The sequence below is a fragment of the Nycticebus coucang genome, chromosome 17 (assembly GCF_027406575.1).
Source record: "Nycticebus coucang isolate mNycCou1 chromosome 17, mNycCou1.pri, whole genome shotgun sequence".
NCBI classification, from domain to species: Eukaryota; Metazoa; Chordata; class Mammalia; order Primates; family Lorisidae; genus Nycticebus; species Nycticebus coucang.
In genome coordinates, this window is record NC_069796.1 from 25,773,808 (window position 1) to 25,796,536 (window position 22,729).

At 41.1% G+C, this 22,729-nt stretch overlaps 1 protein-coding gene across 2 annotated transcripts in view; it reads left to right on the forward strand.

Moving 5' to 3' along the window:
• MEGF10 (multiple EGF like domains 10) overlaps positions 1-22,297 on the forward strand; it is a 164,481-nt gene extending 142,184 nt beyond the window's left edge. For both annotated transcript variants that reach the window (XM_053567270.1, XM_053567269.1), the window contains 10 exons: positions 75-203; positions 3,186-3,314; positions 5,402-5,530; positions 7,594-7,722; positions 10,012-10,248; positions 11,406-11,533; positions 12,901-13,024; positions 15,702-15,746; positions 16,498-16,704; positions 18,252-22,297. In XM_053567270.1, the coding sequence (XP_053423245.1) occupies positions 75-203; positions 3,186-3,314; positions 5,402-5,530; positions 7,594-7,722; positions 10,012-10,248; positions 11,406-11,533; positions 12,901-13,024; positions 15,702-15,746; positions 16,498-16,704; positions 18,252-18,451 (1,457 nt within the window). In that variant the 3' untranslated portion in view covers positions 18,452-22,297. The remainder of the gene's footprint in view (positions 1-74; positions 204-3,185; positions 3,315-5,401; positions 5,531-7,593; positions 7,723-10,011; positions 10,249-11,405; positions 11,534-12,900; positions 13,025-15,701; positions 15,747-16,497; positions 16,705-18,251) is intronic.
• The last annotated feature ends 432 nt before the right edge of the window (positions 22,298-22,729 follow it).

Consider the following 22,729-nt stretch of genomic DNA (forward strand, 5'->3'; position numbering starts at 1 on the left):
AAAGTCAAATCCCTATCTAGGGTCCCATGAGCTGGGTTGTGATTGTGAGTTACTGACCTACAGCTTGTTCACAGTGTGTCCCAGTGGCAGATTTGGGAAAAACTGTGCAGGGATTTGTACCTGCACCAACAACGGAACCTGTAACCCCATTGACAGATCTTGTCAGTGCTACCCGGGCTGGATTGGCAGTGATTGCTCTCAGCGTAAGTCTTGTTCGCGAACAATTTATCAACTCTTCTTATTTGTTTGCTTTCAAATTATTTAGGATTGAAGTATGAGTCTTTATGTAACCAAGAAAGAATATATGCGTAATTATTATGAGATACATTCCATAGTAGTTCTTAAAGTCCTTTTTTTTCATTAAAAGCTCTATATAGTGGTTCTATATTTCAGTTCCAATAATGGTCTTGGAAAGAGCCTCAATATGTAACATGTTGCTTGTTCACTTTTCAATGACTCACCATCTATTCATTGAATTAAACAAAAATGGCTGTATATAGTCGTCGATCTCTTCATTTTGTGTTTTTCTGGAGAGTTAATTATGGAGAAATAAAAAAGTAGAATTTAAATAGTGTAAGGCTTATAAACCCATTGGGGTCATGAGAATGCCACCCACCTACCTGCAACATGCAAGCTTACCTCTGGCTCAGCTTCCCCCAGGGGACTCCCACACCACTGGATGGCAGATAGGAACTGTGGTACTCAATTAGGAATGATAGAGATGACTTTTAGGTTACTCATGTCATGAAAAGATGACATTAAACATAAGTCATTGGCTAATGCTTTGGAAGGGTCAGTGAAACCTCTGGAAGTATTCAACTTTTGACCAAGGAATGGTATATGTCTGGGGGTAATCTGGTTCCATCCATTATAAATTTTATTGGACATACTCAGTTTACATTGAATCTACCCATTCTGTACGTTAGAGAAATCAAAGAATGTGTACTGACTTCACATGGTAGTTTTTTTGATCATTTCATTGAAACTCCACAGTCATAATCAATCTGCCAATGTTAATTGATGAGCAGTGTATTTGAGCTTGAAGATTTTTTTCTTGAATAGTTTGAGCTGTACCTCATTACTGAAGAATAGGGAAACAAAGCCAACACATCTTGAAAACATAACTTGGTGAAAGACGTATTTAAATCTACGTGTGTTGGAAGGATTCTGACGGCGTAGGTTGGCACACAGACAGATTAAGGAATAGATTCTCAAGTCAGGATTTGGGAAGAAAAAAGAGCCCAATATTATTGTCATAAAATGATTGATTTATTCTGCTTCTTTTAAAAGTACTCTTTATTTTAGAAATTGGTCACTTCCTCATTTGGAGGAGGAATGTGCTGGAAGGAACAAAAATGGGAACACCAGTATGAATGGAGACTATAGTGTTGCCCTCCCCCATAATCACTCCAGAGGAAGCTGATTTATTTGGCAAAAGCCATAGCTTCTCTTGGGAATCATTGATTCCCTTATGGACTCTGTGGAACCATCTTAGTATTTCTTCTTGGTTGATTGTGAGTCTGTTTTAATAGAGGAAAACCCTTTGTCGTGAAAACAGAGACTTTGAAACATTCAAGGGACATTTAAAGGGGCAGGTGTCCTTGGCAAAATCATTTTTTTTTTTGCAGTTTTTGGTCGGGGCTGGGTTTGAACCCGCCACCTCCGGCATATGGGGTTGGCACCCTACTCCGTTGAGCCACAGGTGCCACCCCAAAATAATTTTTTTAACCCCCTTGTCTACATTTTGCTTTTTGGGAATATAAAAGTTGAGTGATCCTTATTTCCATTCTCTGATCATAACTATTAGAGAAGTAAGCCTAATGCAAGTGGGTTATCTTAGGAAAATATATTATGAATGTAGTAAGGTTCTCAAAAGTTCATTAAATATCATCTAAGGAATGCATGGTTTTAGGTGCAGAGTACTTCATGTAGCATCACACAGGCTGGAAACTTGAGTAGTTTTCACCCTGAGTCTCGCTGTGGTCTTGAAGAGAGAAACTATATTTATCTAACAAATAACAAATAACAAATATTATCATTAATCCATGTGACCTTGGACAAGTCACTATTAACTTTTTGGGGACTTGAGCTTTTTCATCTGTAAAATGATTGTGTTGTAGTGAGAAAATTTCTTCTGATGTTCGTTCCAGACCTTGAGTGTCAACCATCATTTTTCCCTTGCTAGTGGGCGAAACAGTACACATGATCATGAAATAATTCTTTTTCATTTTTAAAAATTACTTTAGATGTATTACTTAATGTTTTTATTGGTTCATCTTCCTTCCTGGGTAGCCTCATAGAAATAGCAGGTGGTCTTCCTTTTATGCAATTATGTTCCTGAAGCATCAGTATGAATGAAAAGCTTTTTGTGTAAATCGAATTCTTTTACCTCATGACCTTACTTTATTATTTCACGGATGCTTTATCTGAGTTTCTGATTGCTCTTCAGTTGGCAGTGACCCCTAATGATTTAGTTTTATTATTTTCTGCTTCTTCCAATTAAGAGTTTTTATTAGTAAAGCAATTTTTACATACAACTGGGAACCTTAACATCTTTTAAAGGATCCTAAAGTGAAAAGTCTTGAGTCCAGGGAGGGTAGATTCCATGACCTTTTGTCCTTTAACTGCTCCTGAGTCAAATCATTCCCCCCATTTGATTTCTGTTTAAATGCCCCCTCCTCAGAGAGGTCTTCCTTGCAAGAGTAGCTCCCATCATTCTCATCTTCTTTATCCCATTTTTTTTTTCCATCGCGCTTACCCCCATTCTTTTTTCAGTTGGTTGGTTGGCTGTTTTGCCAGACTCCCCATCTGAAATATGAGCTTCCATAGGTGGTTGGTTTTGACTTTGTCTTGCCTTCTGCCATCTCCCCTGGGCCTAGGATAACGTCACGCACATAGTAGGTGTTGAATGCGTGTTTGTTTAATAACTGCAGTTGTCAATAGGCGATGATTTTCTCTGCCTGCCTCACCTGCACTTGTAAATGAAGACATATGTCAGCAACAGTGGGCCTGGTTGCAGTCAGCATTGCCCTCTGGGTTTCGATGCAGAATACGGAGCGCTGTGCTTTCTTCATCCTCCTGTACACTGCTAGTCTCTCAGGCTCAGGGAGTTGTGTAGGGGTGTATGGAATTCTCTTTCCTTGGCCTCAGAACTCTGACAGACCTCTCTGCATTTGTGGTTTCAGCTTGTCCACCTGCCCACTGGGGCCCAAACTGCATCCACACGTGCAACTGCCACAACGGAGCCTACTGCGGTGCCTACGATGGGGAGTGCAAGTGCACCGCTGGCTGGACGGGGCTCTACTGCACTCAGCGTAAGGGGGGCTTCTGAGGTCCGCAGGGGGCCACCCTCTTCTCCTGGAAGGATACAGCCTCACTCTCTGCAAGCAGAATATGAGCTCACTGAGGGTCCCTGACATCGGGGTGCCTTATCTACCCAGTGACCTCTAGACTACATTTCTCTAAGTGTTTGAGAGCTACTGTGTTCCCAGTATTCTGTTCTGGGACACTTAGGAAGAGCAATGATCTATAATGTGTGCAATTTCTTTCTCTTCTCTCTTGTAACCAGACCCCAGCGATGTAGATCCATTTCCCTATCATTTATTCTCACAGAACAAAGTTAGGATAAAGGATAGAGGTTAGCAAGGTGGTGAAGACAACAAGACCACCTGACTTAATACGTGATCTTAGAAAAGATGGAGTTCAGTGGTTCTGAAAGATGGATCTTCAGAATTGCTCTGAGGATTTGATAAATACAGAATGCCACCCCCATTTGGTAGGTCTGGGCTGGCACCTCAGCCTTTCCGTTTCTATCAATGCCAGCTGAGGACCATGCTTTGAGAACCACTGCTCCAGTTCTTTTTTCCATTTTGGACCCCGTAGTGTCCTAACCATTTTTTTCTTCCATGAGGTCTTTAGCAAAACAGGATATAATGTGCAAAGTACTTCAAAACTGAGCATTATTGGGAAAAAAAGATTTTAAAAAGATTATTCTCTGCTCTCTTGCCTTCAGTTGAATGAAGGAAACGAGACAGGAAGGAATGTATTCTGATTAATATTAATAGTAATGTACAATTAAAATTATAGCAATGAGCTGAGGAGGAAAGATGAGTCAGGAATTAGGCAATTCTTGTTTAATACCAATTAGAGCACATAATTAGAGGACAGGCTGAGTTAGTCTTTTGAAACTTTCTAGAAGGGAGTATAGACCGCAAACCAAGATTTGAAAGGGAAAATTTGTGAGGAAAGAGGTTAGCCCAAGAATATTTTGCAGAGAGATTAAATATCTATAAGGATATTTAACTTATTATGTAAGAGTACTTATAAGACATTATATTAACAATTCTTAAATTAGAACCTGCTTTAAACAGAGGACCTTTTTTAAGTGGAAGTAGCGTGATACAGTGGGAAGACACGAGGTCTCTTGCATCATGGCCCCCCGTCTTTCCATTTGGTAGCCGTGACTTTGGGCCCTCTGGGCTTGGTTACTGCCTGTAGGATGAGACTGTCCATTCCTGAATTTCTAGGCTGCTGTCAAGATTAAGGAAGAGAACGCATGAAAAGAACCTGGCACAGAGTAGGTGCTAAACAAATACATGTGACCATACAGGCCATCGCTGTCCCTCTGTACACTGCCTCTGCTTCTTAAAAGTTGTTTTTTTTTGAAACATTATCATACATAAATGAGAAAATAAAAATCGTATGTAATGTTTGGAAACAACCATCAAATCAGCATGTATCAAAGCTTTTACTATGCCAGAGAGCCCTGAAACTGACAGGGCAGCTGCCGGGCCATGAGTGCCAGTAGAGCTTGTCTTTAGCCCAAGTGTCCCAGTGCTGTAAGCGTTGGAAATTGTATGAAGGCTTATTGGTCTTTACAAAGCATCTGTAAAATATAGTTTTTTAAGTTGAGAATTCTACCACACATCTTCGATGAAGGTGATATTATCTACGTTAATGATAGATGTAGTAGACAAGGCTAGTAGTGTTGGAGATATTCTGTACTATAAGTAAAAACATACAAATACTGTTGATAGAAAATACTTCAGCCCATGGAATTTGAGGCTTGGGTTCTAGTAGTTGAGTGAAAGAATGAAAGGAAATGCCCCCTGCTTTGGGGCTTTGGTAGGAGACACTGGTCTCGCCTTCAGGGGTACTGATGACCGGTTACCCTGACAGGTGTGGAATTTGTCTGCCTCCTGCTTATGAATTAAAACCTCCTTGCAAGAGCCCTGTCTTGGGACTTCCGAGCAGCTTTTGTCACAAGCTGAGATGTGCACTGACGTCTTTATTCTCCAATAGCTCAGTGTCCTTCAAGTTTAAGCACACATTTGTGTTTGGAGGCGCGAGCTGTTTCTCTTCAGCAGCCTCTTGACTCTCGCTGTCCTCCCTCCTCACACAGGATGTCCCCTGGGGTTTTATGGCAAGGACTGTGCGCTGATATGCCAGTGTCAAAACGGAGCCGACTGCGACCACATCTCGGGGCAGTGCACTTGCCGCACGGGCTTCATGGGCAGGCACTGTGAACAGAGTGAGTAGCAGAGCCTCGGGTCACCAGGGGGCACCTTTTCCCCTGGAATCAACTTTTCTAGCTGCCTGAGAATACGAAGGCAGAATTGGCAACCCTTAAGTTGTTTGGGCTGATGGCTGGTTGGAGCTGATGGCACTTCTGCTCCAGAGACCCGGCCTCCCTGCAGTCCTTGCTGGCCGCCTGTCCCTCACAATCCTCCTCCTGAGTAACTGACTGCTCAGTGCCTGGGTGGAGGAGGCGTGACTACAAGAATGAAGACAGGATTCAGGTTTTCCATTTGTTCTTTCTGGCACTCTATTCCTTTCTTATTTGGGGAATGTGACTGCTTAGAGCTTTACAGGAGCCAGTCAAGCTTCCTTCATGGCAGAGGCCTGACCATGGCCTTGCACGGGAGGATGATGCATTGTAGGGGAAGCAGGCTGGGGATGAGTCCGTGCAGACATCGCCAGACAGCCTTCTCCACATAGTCCTTTTGTGCTGTTTTCACTTAGTCTTTATAACCTCAAGATAGCATATTACCTCTAAAAAGTGTTTTTTAAATCTCCCTGGGAGAGAATCTGCTTTGCTGGAGTGACTCATCCTGTGTTTCCATTGCCAACCCCCCAGCTATGCATCAGCTCACGGGGTTCTAAGAACTTCAGTCTTCAGCTGACCATTTTAAATTAATTTGTCGTTTCTTTCCTCTGTGACTTTCACGCAGTATTTAAGGTAAATAAATAATACCTTAGGACTTTTGGGGGCTCATTCTGTCATGGTAGAACCCTTTGGTGCAGCAAAAGTACTCAACAATTCCCACCCATCAGAGACTGTACTCTTGGAGCAGCCACGTATGGCTGCAGGAGCAACGTGGTCTTGAAAGGCTGATCAGGACTGCAGGACTTTGGCAGTGAAGCATCCCTGCCCGCTCACCCCACCAGCACCTCACAGAGCCACTGGGCAGCCAGGTTGCCTCAGGCTCACTTGCTGACCCCTAGGATATCTTTGTGTATTTTTCCTCTAGTAAACAGAGCAAGAGTGGCATCCAGGAATACGCTCCAGAGACTCTTTCATTTAAGCATGAAAGAGGGACTGAGTCACACCCCTCAGTGTGTGTATATGAACATTGTGTGGACGTGAAACATCTCAGTATAAGCATAGGAACCAGAATAGTAAGTCTAAACTGACTTTGACTTGAACGGCAGATGACTGGTTAAGGTCTTCTTAAATAAAAACCTTTAAAGTGTTTCCGTGATTACTCTGAACACCAAATTAAAATGTCCCTATTTTTGGAGACTTCTCCTTGTGTTCTTCTGTAAAAAGAAACCCTGTGTATAATAGCACATTGCCCCCTGCTGCTCACTTTGCAAAGAACATCTTTATTTTGCCGTGAAGATTTTTAGATTCAACATGCCTGTGCTACTCTTTGAAATTTATGCCCAACTCTTATTAAGACTGCAATGTAAGAATCCCACTATGTTAGTCTCTGGGATTTCAACTTGCAAAATTCAAAGTTTGACGTCTTCCATGGCCAGTGAAATTCTTACCTAGATGAGGAACAAAACATTCCCCCCTCTCCTTCTCCTGCTCTCAGCTTACCTGAGCGAAAATGTTCCTTTACAAGGATCACTGAGCGTACAGTAAAATATTCATGTGCTCAAGGAAGCATGTCTAGTTTTTACTTTGCAGTCTGCGCCCCTTCTAGCCTGCAGTTTTGCCTGGTGGAGTCATCTCACATTGCCCTAGTGATTATCTTCATCTGTCTCATGGGGATCCTACAGACTCCCCCATATACACATGGGGGAGGTGGGTAGGTAGCAGCTGAAAGGGCCAGGAGCACAGTGTGACTCCATGTGATGTAAGGTTAAGCAGCTCCCTCTCTAGCCCTGTGCAGCCTGGGCTGGGAGTCCCACTGAGACACAGGGAAAACTGTCCAGCTCTGTGACATCCTGCCTGTCACAAGTGTGCATGGACAGAAATCCCCCAAAGGGCTCACCTCCAGATGTGCAAGGTCACGCAGCAAGAGACAGCCTTGCTCCCATTCCCAAAGTTGGGAAGCAAGACTTGACTTTCTCCTCCTTCTCCAGAGTGCCCTGCTGGAACATATGGCTATGGCTGTCGCCAGATATGTGACTGTCTGAACAACTCCACCTGCGACCATATCACTGGGACCTGTTACTGCAGCCCAGGATGGAAGGGCGCACGTTGTGATCAAGGTAAAGATCCTGGCGGGTAATGATGATGATCTCTCATTGTGTGACCACCATGTGCTGGCCAACATGAAGTATTTACACTGATGGCACCTAACATATCCTCATCACAGCTCTACATGGCAGCATACCGGGTTCCTAACTTAGTTGCCAAATGGATGCTTTACTGTTGCTGTCCTAAAGATAAAGGACCTAAAGCCTAGGTTTTGTCATTTTTCCCAAGATCACAGGAATAATATGTAGAATATATCATGGCTTTTATGCCAGGTTCTCTTCCAAATCTCCTGAACATTTTACTGGCCCTATGATAATTGATATGTAAAACTCATACTTGTTTAAAACGTATAATTTGATACAATCTGAGATATTTATATACCATCATGAAGATACTCTCCATCACCCTCTAAGGTTTCCCAGGCTCACTCCTGCTATCACCGAGGCCACCAGGCAATCACGCATTTGCTTTCTGTCACTGCAGACTAGTACACCATATGGAGATCCGTCATCTAGAATGCCTTAAAAATGGAATCACACTGTACTCTTTTTTGGTTTTCATTGTTTACTGAGCATAATGATTTTGAAATTGAACCATGTTGTTGTATGTATCAGTAATTCAGTTCCTTTCATCCAGTATTCCATTCTACAGATGTAATTTGTTACCCATTCCTGTGTTGATGGACATTAGAACTGCTTCCAGTTTTTGACTATTATAGATAAAGCTACTTAGGAACAATAATAAATCAAGTTTTTGTACACTCATGTGCTTTCATTTCTCCTGAGTAGATACCTAGGAGTAGAATGAATGGGTGATGTGGGGAGCATATGTTTAACTTCTTAAGAAACTTAGCTCCCTGGTTTTTAACTAGGGTGTATATCATCATCTCTTGCGAATAGTTAGCTCATATATATTGATACATAGTCCATTTGGACTATCATGATTCTGGGGTAGAGAGGGCCATCGAGAAAGTGCTCCTGATGGTTCTGCAGCCACCTTGCAGAGAGCCCCAGTGCCTGCTGCAGTGGCTCCCCAGTAGGCAGTCAGAAAATGGGCTACAAAAGGCTTTGGAAAATCTCTACAGTATTATAGGTGGAGTCATCTTATGCTGCACACTGGAAGTATTTCCACTTAATTTGTTTCATAACATATCTTTCACATGCTCATGGATTTACATTTGACCACCGTTAGCAGCAGTTAAATTTCATATCGTTATCACAAACACATCATAATCTCACCATGTTGGCCTTAATGGCCTGTGTTTCAGAGCAGACTTTTAGAAGAAGGTCCTCTAGCATTTAGAATTATAAAACCATAGGGGCATTTGTTTGGACTAGAACCAGGTATGTGGAAGCCAGTTTCCTCATTTACAGAAGATAAATCTGCAACCCAGCAGTTTAAGGGAAAGTGCAGAGTGCCTGGATCACTTTATTAATAGATGCCAGATATCTTGATTCTCAATCCATGCCTGTAGAGTCCTCACTTGGTGGACCATAGTGAAAAACCATGTAAAGCTGAATTTTGAGTTTAATGAGTAAGGTTTTAGGGTGATGTTATCAGGTATTATCAGGACAAATCTTTCTGTCATGAAAAATAACTGCACAGACCAATATCTGCCAAGGTAAAAGATCCACTCAAATTAGCATAAAGCAGGTTCTGGTCTTGGACTGTATGATTGCTTGGAAGTTAAATTGCCCTTAGAAATACTATGAATGGAGAAAAGATTAAAATTGGGTGGTTGGGAAATTTAGGATTTAGCTCTGCATAATAAACTCAGCACTGAATCATAAATAAAGCAAAATAAAATAAAATAAAATAAAAATTAGATCTATTTTTACCCCAAATTAATTACCTGTATAAGTATTTAATCTGAAATATATGAGAAGCTCCAAAACCCTACAGGTGAGTCTTTGGGTGTAAGAAATCCTGCCTCTTTTTAAATTTTATTTTTATTTTTAGAGATAGGCTCTTCCTATATGGTGCAGGCTAGCCTTGAATTCTTCCTGGGTTTAAGCAGGTATCCTGCCTCAGCCTCCCAAGTAGCTGGGACTGTAAGCAGGTGTCACCATGAGTTCAGATTCCATCTAGTTCTGTCTCCTTGGGAGGCTTAGAGCAGCCATTCTCTGGGCACTGATAAGCCAACAGTATCTGAAAATGAGGGGTGTTTGTTTTTCCTTCTTGCTCTGTTTCCAGACTAACATTTTATGAATATCTAGGAAAGAGGTTTTTGTCCTTAGAGATCAAACATTTACCCAGCACACTGTCATCCTTTCTCAAGCCTCTTTCTCTCCTTTTTCCAGCTGGGGTCATAATAGTTGGAAACCTGAACAGCCTCAGCCGGACCAGTACTGCTCTGCCTGCGGACTCTTACCAGATCGGGGCCATTGCGGGCATCATCATTCTTGTCCTAGTTGTTCTCTTCCTCCTGGCGTTGTTCATTATTTATAGACACAAGCAGAAGGGCAAGGAATCCAGCATGCCAGCGGTGACCTACACCCCCGCTGTGAGGGTCATCAACGCAGATTACACCATTTCAGGTGAGGCTGGAGACAGGACAGGTGTTTTACTCATTGACAAGTTACATTTCATCCTGGCAGTGCCTTCCGTTGTTTCCTGAGAACTGTATGTTTGGAAAGGGCATCAACTGTTAGAGAAGTGTTTTATAGCTTAACAATAGTTGAGGGGTAGTTTTTGTTATCTATGGAGGGTTTTAAAATTGGCTTTAGGGTGGCACCTATGGCTTAAAGGAGTAGGGCACTGGCCCCGTATACCGGAGGTGGCGGATTCAAGCCCAGCCCTAGCCAAAAACTGCAAAATAAAATAAAATAAAATAAAATAAAATAAAATAAAATTGCCTTTAGATTTGGGGGATGTCGATCCAGAAGAAATTGTGCTGGGCAGCTAGTCCCAGCCAAGCTCTCGTATGTGGAGAGGGAGGGGAGGCGGCGAGGACCATGAGGGCACCAAAGTCATGGAGCAGATCAGGGACGTGAACGGGTCTCCTGTCTCTGGCCTGGGATGCTTTCCACAGGTCCTCCTGGACTCTTCCAGGGTCCAACTGAATCTGAAGAGAACCAGGCTTTCTAAGGAACAGTTTTTGGCATTAGCTCTACCTAACACAGTCCTTTAAGAAAGCTCTTTTCAATCCTCCCTTCTGTCACAAGTCCTCCTAAAAGGAAAAAAAAGTATAAGTGACACACACTCACTCATCAGAAGGAGCAACCACATACACTGAAGAATTTGAAACTTTAAAAATCTTTATTCATTCTGGAGCAGTCATTGAAAGATTATGGTTGGTTATGTGTTTAAAAACACATGATTCTGGAGAATATAGAAAGTAGCTAATATACACAGAAGTGCATGCTCAGTGATGAATTATTATGTCAATAACGCGAGTGTTTAAAACAAAGAGGGAAGTTACAGCAGAAGGAGCTCCCAACACTGCCTTTCCAGCATGTACAAGCCCCAACCTGAATAGCAGTCGTCTGTGGACACTTTCATACTTTGCCAAGGAGGCAGGTAGGAAGGCAGAGGCCTGCTGATTCTAGAAGCTTCGCTGAGTAGGCTGGGCAGGAGGGGATTCCGCCTGGCTTGTGATGGGGAAGCAGTCTGGATGGTCTGTTATTCTGATTCCATTTTAACACGCAGGTTCAGAGGAGCGTGCTGTCTTAACCATTTTCTTCTCTTCTCACAGAAACCCTTTCTCACAGCAATGGTGGAAACGGGAACAGCCATTACTTCACCAATCCCAGTTACCACACACTCACCCAGTGTGCTGTGTCCCCACATGTCAACAACAGGGACAGGGTGACCATCACGAAGGTGAGGGCAATGGCTCACGTCTTTGAAGTGGGCGGGAGAGAGGAAGGAACAAGCCTTTACTGAGGGCTTCTGTTTGCCAGATGCTGCTGTAGGTACTTGACATGGATTATCTTATTTATTCCTCCAAACAATCCTCTGAGTGTGTCTTAGGGTCTCAAGTTTACCAACAAAACCTGAGGAATAGGGACTTGCAGTTACTTCCAAACATAGCTGCCCAGCTGGTGAGTGAGGCAGCAGCTGTGCAAGCCACAGCCTCCTTGTGTCCACAACCCGTCCTGTTTCTATTACACCTTCTTGGAAAAATGTTTCTAATTTTATGTACATTTTAAAATAATTGCTCATAATGACATTAACAAAAACGTAGAGACCGATAGCAGAATCAACTCTGGGCAAAACGGACAATTTTGTCTCTTCTGATCACCTGTCTTCTTGTGCCCCTTCTTGGCCACCTGTACTTCAGTAACAATAATGAGAGGTGCTGATTGGGTGGAACCAGGTGAAGTTGCTATTTGTAAGTTGCATTTTGTAGGTCAAAAATGGTCAAATAACAACAATGTAATACTATGCAAAGCATTTCTAATCATTTTACAAATGTACATGCATTGTGATCTTTACACTTATCCTATAAAGCCAGAGTTGCTGTGGTCTCTATGTTAGAGATGAGGAAACTAAGGGATGGAGAAGACGGAGACCCAGGTTTGTCGAGAACCCAGAGCTGCTTTGCAGCAGCCCCCAGCTCACCCCGGGTTTGCCCACAGGCCTCTGAAATCCCACACATTTCTCCCTTCCAATCCAAATTTGATTTTCTAATTTCTGTGGTCTAATTCCAGCTCTTTATTAGACAAAAAAATCAAGCTAATTAAATTAATCCAGTTGTAATTAAATTAATGCAGCTAGATTGTAATTATAGTGCCTCACAGTTAAATAGCACTTCCATGCTCCAGAGACTTTCACATTCATCATTCTGTTTGTTCTCACACAAGTGCAGGTAGGAAGACAAAGCAAGTAATCTCATCCTCATGTTTATACCCAGGAAAACCACGGAGAGTCACCTGTGACTCACACAAACATAGATTTTTATGGGAGGGTTTAGACCAAGAATTCATTTCTTTTCCGTTCAAAATTCCATGTATGTAAATCCATCTAAGGTCTCATTGACACAGAATGAGAGACTCAAGGTAGTGGAGGGAGTAGCTGGGGCTGAGGAACGCAGCCTCCTGTCACCCTCTGAGTCTCACCAGGTCACAGGTGGTCACCTCCGGTCATTGGCTAGTCTTTGGTATGTGCTCTGAACTTGCTCTTCCCCAGAAGCGCTATGACACATTATGCTCTCTTATTACTTCTTTTATTGTTTATATTTTTAACAGTCAAAAAACAATCAGCTGTTTGTGAATCTTAAAAATGTGAACCCTGGGAAGAGAGGCCTTGTGGCGGACTGCACAGGGACTCTGCCTGCTGACTGGAAACATGGCGGCTACCTCAATGAGCTCGGTGAGTCTTCTCAACACACGTCCCCACCTTTATCTTGTAGTCACCTGAAATAGATCTCTGCCTATGCCAAAGTGGTCCATCAAAAAACACAATTAGACGTGCCACACCTTCTGGGGGCAAGACATGATTGCAAGAGGGACTTTACCTAACAAATGCAATCAGTGTAACCTGGCTTATTGTACCCTCAATGAATCCCCAACCCTGGCTTATTGTACCTTCAATGAATCCCCAACAATAAAGAAAAAAAAATACAATTAGAGAATTACACCCTATGCCTTCTGAGGACTAATTGCTGTCCTCAGGGCTTCTGGATTCAATATTTGGAGTGCCTAATATCTGCCAGAAATTGATCAAAAGAGACTCATCTCCTACCGTCTCAAAGTGGATTGGATTGGTTCATTTGTTAAATGGGGGTAGCGACCATGTACTGGCTCGTTGTGTAAGTTAGATGACACCCAGCATTTGAAAGCTGTGACTCCAAGATTGGCACATTCAGGAGTATCTACTTCACGCTACTTATTTCTTTAGCACCTTGGGGAAGGCTGGCCATCGTTCAGCTAAAACACAAGACTTTGCTACAGTTTGGATGTGGCCATGAGAATTCGTAACGAATAACATGGGCAGATCTCTGCAGTGGGGTTGCCCTCAAGGCCACAGGGCCCTGCCCCACCTTCGTGGAGTCTCTTTACCAAGTGAGGGAGTTCCCCAAACTACCCTCACTTCTGACATCAGCTGTGAGTTCAAGGGTCACCAAGACCCCCTTACGGGTTAGTAACTTGCTAGAAGGATTCACAGAACTCATCCAGTGGTTATACGCATGGTTATAGTTTATAACAACAACAGGATACAGATGAAAATCAGCCAAGGGAGGAGGCTGTGGGGCAAAGTTCAGAGAAGTTCAGAGCAGGACTCGGCCGTTGTCCTTTCCCAGTGGAGTCCTGGCAGCACTCACTTGTCCCTGCAGTGTGCAGTTTGCACACATACAGCAAACTGCCGACCTGGAAACCGACCTCAGCCTTTGCTTTGGGGGGGTTTGATGAGGCAGATGTGATTGACTGCTCATGTGCTTGACCTTTAACATCCACCTCTCCAGAAGGGGCCACAAGACCCAAATGCCCCTGTGTTAAATCACCTTTTTACACTATCTAGTGTAGCTCTAACCCCTAGATAAACAAAAATGCTCCCATTGGGCAGGACATTCTAAGGACTTAGAAATACTTCCTGGGAGCTAAGGGCAAAATCTAAGCCTCTCTTTGGTACGGTTAACTCTTTCCTACATATCCATTCACCCCACCTCCCTGCATAACCACGTGCCTTTCCACCAGCTGGGAGCTCTGCTGAACTTTTCACACCCAGTCTGGAGAGAGGAAAATACTCCCCTTTCCTGACCCACGCGGAGGTTTTGCACACCTGTCCCTTTAGAGGAACCGCTCCCTTTCTCCACGTCAGTATGTCCTACTCTTTGGTCCCCAGAAAACAGCTTAACATTGGGCTACAAGATGCATGCCCTGAGCAGGGGATTCATTTCATCAGGATCCTCAAATACTTACTTGGAATGTGTATCACAAGTCAGCTCTACTCTCACCTTTTAACTCAAGTCTGTAACATTCTTTTAAAAGATCATTGAAAATGCCTTAGAAGGTTACAGAGAGGCTGAAGCTGAGACTAGTGTGACACAGTAAGTGTCACAGTAATTGAAAACTACTTACTTGTCAGATGCTTCAGAGTTTCCAAAGCCTTTTCCTCTGCTCTGTTTAACTAAATGATGGTCTAATAGCCCTGTGAAGCTGGAAGGCAAGGTTTGTTTTCCCCATTTTAGAGATGAGAAAATTGATGCTGAGAAAGTTGAACATCTTGCCCAAAGTCATGTGACTAGTACGTAATGAATCTTTGTTTCCCAATCTCTGGGCTTTTTTCCTCTTTGTCACAACGCAGCTCCAATAGAACCCTCCTTTCCTGTGCAGGGTAAGCAACGCAATTTAGCATTTACATACCCGGTGGTATAAAATGGCCTTGGTCTTATCCTCTTAGTTTTCTGGTAATATTATGACTCTGTAATTAAATGATCGATTATATTTATACAAGATGCCAGATTTCCGTAAGTGGTTGCTTGTTCTCCCTTGGTTCCGTACTTCCTTTTTCCCAGTGTGAGCAGAGACGATCCTCTTCTGTTTCCCCTTTCCAACCTCAAAAAATAAAAGTCAGTCATTTTAAAGGGAAAAAGCTATCTAGGCTCACACACGAGCATGCCCCACTGCCTGGAAAAGTCAGATGGTTAAAATGAAAACTGAATAAAGATGGGCAATAGCGAATAATGCCTGTAAAGTGTTAGTCAACCGTGTTTGACACTCCAATAATATAACTGACTAATGACAGACTGAAAACCATTATGGCCTTGAGTGATCTGCACATACACAGGTTTGAATTTTCATTTCCGGTCTTACCTGTGTTGCCTTTTCACCGTCCTACCTTGAATCAAGTATACTGATTGATCTCCATGCCTCAGTTTCTTCCCTGTTTTGATCAGCCTTTCCCAAAGTCGCTGTGAATGATTGGATTGTGAGCATATATATTTAATTTGCTGCAGTGGGCAGCCCTCCCCCACGACCTTGGACTAGTAGACGGGTTTTCTCACCCTTTCAGTTCTCACTGGGTGTTTTCTCTTCCTTTGTCATAGGCGCTTTTGGACTTGACAGAAGCTATATGGGAAAATCCTTAAAAGGTATGTTGTAAATTTTACAAGAAATACATATGTCAGAACCACAGTTTTCTTTTTAAATTTTATCTTGGAGACTTAAATATTCTTCCACAGGAGGAAAGGAAGACTTGCTGAATGACTACACCAAACACAGAAACCTGATTGGTCTTGTTAGAGCTTAAGTCTTGGGGGGGACCAAAGATTCATTTAGTTGAGGAAGCATTCATTTGCCCTTTGAAAGTAATAGGCTTGTCGGGAGAGAGAAATGTAAGAAAAGGAAATAGCAGGGAAAACAAGGTCAGCAGACTGAGGTCTGCTGTTCAGGGTGAGTTTGAGCACCCAGGACTGTGGCTTCACAGGGAATCTTCATGGCACAAATGCCTTCTCATCATGGTAATGTTATAGGACCCTCTTGGTTGTCTTGGGACCATCAAGAGCTGCTTTCTTGATTGATCTCTAAGCCTTCAATTGGTAAATTTTCTATTAGTAAAATAAAATGGAATTAATTCCATTGGAATGTGATCATCCAAATGAAATCACACCCATGATTTACATTGGGACTTACTTTTGAGAGGGCTAAAATTGCTTTGTGGATGGATAAACCTACAGAAAATTCTCCAAATACGTAGAAAATGTATAATAGTATTTTCATTGTATCTAATTACAGGAACATAGCTATAAAGAAAAAGAGGTAACTTGCCCAAGAAAATTATCATCAATAAATGAAGCTGTCATGAAACAACATTTGCCTTTCTCTTCCCATTTCTCTTATCAGACCTGGGAAAGAATTCTGAATATAATTCAAGTACGTGCTCCCTAAGCAGTTCTGAAAACCCATATGCCACTATTAAGGATCCACCTGTACTTATCCCCAAAAACTCAGAATGCGGCTACGTGGAGATGAAATCACCAGCACGAAGAGATTCTCCATATGCGGAAATCAACAACTCAACTTCAGCCAACAAGAATGTCTATGAAGTTGGTGAGTTCTCCAAACCATAGAAAAAAATCTACTCCGTAAGATTTTTTTTTAAAGAATTTAAAGTGGGCTGCGCCTGTGGCTCAGTTGGTAAGGCGCCGGCCCCATATACCGAGGTTGACGGGTTCAAACCCAGCCCCGGCCAAACTGCAACCAAAAAATAGCTGGGTGTTGTGGCGGGCGCCTGTAGTCCCAGCTACTCGGGAGGCTGAGGCAAGAGAATCGCTTAAGCCCAGGAGTTGGAGGTTGCTGTGAGCTGTGTGAGGCCACGGCACTCTACCGAGGGCCATAAAGTGAAACTCTATCTCTACAAGAAAAAAAAAAAAAAGAATTTAAAGTATTTGTGAATATAATAGTTGTAGTTCATAGAAGCCTTATGGAAAATAATGGTCCCTATGTAAGAGGCAGCCTATGGTTACGGTGATCATACTGGTTGGTTTCAAATGCATTTTTCAAGGAAAATACCATTTAAGAAATTTAAAGTAAGTATTCCTTGTCTTCCACAGAGTCATCCATCTTCTGTTTTGTAACCATAGTGAGTATGTTAGCACACATGTGGAAAAGTATGTGTATCACATTAGCTAATGTAGCTAGTTAGCCAAAATAAATAGTTCAAGTGGATTAAACAGGTGGTTGCATTTCCTAGTTATATTCATTATACTAATAAAATACTTATAGGAGGATTGAAGCAGTTTACTTTAAACTTATCTAATATATCAATAATATTCTCACATGTGAATCTGTACAAATTAATAAGACCTCAATTTAAAATTAGAGTTATTTTGATTGCCCTTTGCAAACACCATTTGGGAAATGGTAAAACATACCACAACCACTATTGGCGACATGGTAAGACTATATGTTTTAATTATTTATTATTTCTCTCTCCCCCCCCCCAATTTGTCTGTCTTTCTTTATCTTTACTGGTATTTATGATTTTAACCTTTAAAACTTCTCTACTATTTTAAATGAAGTGTCTAATTTATCACTAGTAATTCATTTCATGCCAGGCATGTAACTGAAAAAAAACTATAAAACGATTTATTTTTAAAGTATTAAGACAGCTTTTTAAAATGGAAGCCAGAGTGAACTAATTTCATTTTTGAACACTCAGTAGCAATTCCTGTTTAAAGTGTCCCAAAAGCCTGCAACAGTAGAATGGGGATTCAGCTGAAAATGTGGGTCTGGGTAAAAATGAATTGAGTTCACCTTCAGGGACCTCCACCTTCTCAGTTTGGACTAGATTATCCCCAGTGTTTTTCAGACAATGATTCATACCCACGCTTTCTGTATATCCCCTTGATGTGGTCCCACCCAACCACGTGGTCTTCTTGTTGTTTTGAACACCATTTGTGCATGTCAGTTAGCCCAACAACCACGGAATGGCCACTCCCATGTGATTATAGAGGAATCATGTTTTAAAAACCACTATTTCCTTTTATTTTTATACACATTCCTTTTGCATGTTTGATATCTGTAAGAAACACCATATTCTTTGTTAAAAATTGTTTTCCATTGCCAGTAAATGAATGTGTCCTTGGTTATCACAGAACCTACAGTGAGTGTTGTCCAAGGAATATTCAGCAATAATGGGCTTCTCACCCAGGATCCTTACGACCTCCCAAAGAACAGTCACATCCCTTGTCATTATGACCTGCTGCCGGTCCGAGACAGTTCATCTTCCCCCCAGCGAGAAGACAGTGGCAGCAGCGGCAGCAGCAGCAGCAGCAGCAGCAGCAGCCGTGAATAACACCAGACGGCTACTTGGTAACTGCTGGAAACTTTTCCAGAACTGCCACTGGGTTCTTCTCCATTTTCAAGTTTGCCACCTTGTGTGAATGTTAATCAACTTGGTGGGCAATTGTTGGACATGAACCAGAAAGCTCAGAGCTGAGGCTGGCACTGACCATAGATGCTCCTTGTACAGGTGGTGGCTTGGAAGGAGAGAGCGACTTCCTTTCTCATGGCTGTTAGTTTTAGAGCTGCACTCGTGAAGCATGCCTTAGTGTAACGTGTTGGCTGGAAGCATGAGCTTGCAGAACTCCTTCGGAGACACGGGTTGCGGTGGACAGTGGCGTGGTTGCTTGAAAAATTAAAATGTACACGTTTTATTTCTCATTCACAGCATAGATCTGCACTTAGGACTGTACAGTTTCTCATAAAATTTACTTCGGAAGAGTGGGACTCACTAAACATGTAGAGAAAAGGGGGCATATTACTGAGTCCTTGTTGCTTACTATTTTTCAGCCAGACTCAGACTTGTAGGGATAAGCTGGATGTCCTGGGGCATGACTGGGTAGACTTTGAATACACTCTAGAAGTGGATAGAAAATTTAAATATGAAAATCTTAGGTTTCATTTAGAATGGGAAATTGTATAATTAGGATAATGTTAGAAATATTAGAAGTATGTGTATTGCAGAAGTCAGTGTACAGATATGCCAGGCAGAGGTGGTTTTTCTGTTGGATCCTTGGCCCACTTTTGTTACATTATTCTGATCAGTGTCCCCATCATAGTTATTCACTACTGGAGATTCATAACATATCAATGATTATTTCATAAATAGATAAATGAAATAATTTTATTTTTGACAGACCGGGTTGAATGAGTGTGTAATGATTGGTAAGGACTGTAAATTTTAAGTGTAAGAAGATACTTAAGATTTGTAAACCATTAGTAGTACATGCCGTAATATAGAATTAGCAAAAAATTTTGATTAATTTTTCCCTGTAAGTGACTGAAATATTTTTGTGCATATTTGAGAAAAGGGCACTTTCCTTTATTAATTGTCAATTTAGAGAAACTGTGCTTAAGCTGGTCTTTTGCATCGCTAATTGACATGTACCCCATTTTTCATTAATTTGTATTTCCATTTTTAAGGTGTATATTCTATGTTTTGTAGTATTTGGATTGTTAATGAAAAAACGATTCTGTGTTCGTTGTTTCTTGTATCATTACCACTCATTTTTTTGCTTGATTAAAATGTATTATTCTTTTTTTTTTCTTTTGGAGGGAAGAGATGAAAATATATGATTGAAATCTATTAAAATTGGTTATTATTGAAATAATACAGTAATCCAGGTGATTGGCTTATGATTGAAAGAGAGAAGCTTTGTGGTATTGTAAAGTGGAGTTCCTTTTGATCTGTGGGTTCCCTAATTCTTGGTTACACCAGGGAGAGGGAGAGCAAGAAGGAAACGTTGTCACTGAGTCAATATTACAGACTCATCTCACTAAAACCTTCTTCATAGTGATCACGTGATTGATCAGCCAAACTCGGGCACTTTGGAGAATAAACGAGTGCGTAAGTCTGGCCCTGGGCTTAAGTCTGGAATGTTCCGGCAAACCAGAACAGATGCTCATCCTGCACATACTTATGTAATAACATTTTTTACTCCCAGGAAGTTGTCTCATGAGATTGCTGATATGATGCAAGAAACCCAGTTTCACTTTTTTTGATTTACTTGATCAAGCAGAGGAGCTGAAAGGCTGAATAAGAAAGAAAATTCATAAGAGAAAACAATGGTCTTCAATATGTTGAAGACATGATACCCTATATGGCTTTCTGCTCCAGGGAGTCAATGAACAAAGATGTAGAATGCATTGGCCTGCCAGTAGTATACCTAAGGCATCGCCCCAGCCAGTTACCAAGTTGGCACAGCTCGTTATTTCAGTTCACACACCTGCGGCTGTGCTGGTAGTTTGGACCAGGTGCACAGTACCTTCTTATAACTCACCCCTTGGAAGGCTGTTTCTTTTAAGGAACTCCAGAGTCAATTTAAGGAAATAAGGAATTGCCTAGAACATGTCTTAGAAGAAATTGATTTATTTCAGTAGTTGACCACTGGCTGACCCTTGACTCTAGGGGACAGGCATCTCATGGTGACATGTGTGAGTCAGTAGACAAGGAGTCCTTTTTGGTAACAATAATAATAAGAAGAAGAAGACATTGCCCACTTCTCTTTTTAGGAACCTCTCTTTAGAGCTCTGTGGTAAGATGAGTTTTCCCATCACTCCCTGGAGAGGTTAAAACAAACACACACACAAAAAACCCCCTGGTTTCTTTTCTCATTCCACTACTTAAAAAAGGAAAGCTTAATGTACAAAGGCAACAGCAACTTAGGTAGAAAACCGGGTCAACAGATGTAAACTCCAAAGGGCCACCGCCTTCCCTCCCGGTGCATTTTTTTTCTGACAGATTTCTCAGGCTGATGTCCTGAGATATTTGTACCCGAGGCAATTCTTACCAGAGTTCACTCGGGATTTTTCAAACATCAGACCTCACACAGAGGTGTGGATATTGTAAAACCACATGTTAACTTGAAGAAGTCTGGGTGAGAAGGCAAAATTTCCCGGGTGTTTTGATATAGATTTGTGTAGAGAGGATTACTTTTGACAGAATAAGAATTAAAAGACAAAGGGACCTGGCAAGTTTTTCCCCCCCAAAATTACAAACTTTAGAAATTTTTCAAGTACTTCAAATGTAATTTGATGGCAATACCATTCTTACACAAGGCGTATCTGTTCTCTTGATCTTTGAACCTATATTAATTTTGGATCCTGATATTAATTTTTCCCCTAAATCCTGTAATGGGCATGGAGGTAAGTGATTTTGAAGATAACTGGCAAAAACCATTCATATAGGAATGTCAGCCTATTATTTCCTTAGAAATTGATGTATCAGAAAATTTATAAATTATTGGCCCAAATGATAATTCCTATATTTGCCTTAATAAAAAGACTATTTGATTTGTAGTTAATTATAGATGGTAAGGAAAACATTATGGTTATTTTATAGTGCTTGACATTAATTCCTCTCCTATGACATAGGAATAATGTAACAGAATTCAATGTGTTTAGCATTATCTTTATGGAATTTTTATTCACCGATTTCAGGAAAACCAACCATAGAATTTTATAATAGGGCAGATATAACCTGCCCCCACTAAATCCATTAGCACAATGATTATGTGTTGCGAGAAATTAAATAATTTATGAAAATGCAGTCATTTTGACCCCAAAGATCCACGTTAGTGGCCAATTATTGAGACTTTTAAACCATAAGTATTACAAAAGTTTAACAAGGGTATCATAACACCATTTATAATTTTCATCATTGTTAGAAGTCCATTTTATGCTTAAAATAAACCAAAATCAGAAAGCAATTGGTTTTAAGGGTATTTTTTTTAAATAATGAATTTTCTCTGGGTAAAATCTCTTTTTTATTCAAACTGAATATTTAAGAGATACTGTGGTCTTAAAGGCTTTATGTGATGGACGTGTACATAGAAATCCAAGTGCAGATCACAGGGTAAGGACGCATGCTTGTCTGTTAACTAAAGATGTACAGCAAACTGCCCTGTGAGTCCTGTTAATAACGGTGTCCTAACATTGGGTCTGCTTATTCTAGTTTCATATTTAGTCTACGCTTCACTTTGATACGAATGAACTGCAGAATATATTTTTAAAAGGAAAAAAATCAAATTACAAGAGGATTTACTTGGTTGTAGCAAACAAAGAAAGTGCTGTGTTGAGATATCTCTATTTTCCAAAGATGATAAACTTGCATCAGTATTAGTCTACATTGTCATTTATATCGCCAAATGAGTTATAGATTAATGCAATAAACTTTCTAATTAAAAAATTCTGAAGTCATGTTTCTATATTTGAGTCTATTAATTAACGAGAGCAAAAATCTCATGATCCTATGGGAAAAATTAATACGCTTTTCATGTGCAGCCCCGTAGCACTTTACAGATACACTTTAACAACAATAATACTTCATTATGTTTCATTGTTTGTGTATATAAGCTGCTTCTTCAGACTACTTGCTCTTTAAGGACAGAAGCAATATTTACTTCATTTTGAATCCCTGGATCCCAGGTTAATGGTGAAGACTCAAGTCTTCTGTAAATAGCTTTAGGTTATTTTATATAGATTTGCTTTCTAAATCTCAGTGCCTGTTAAATTACAAAATTGTACATAGAGGTGGCCAACACACAGAGACTATTTTGCAAATACTTTGTAA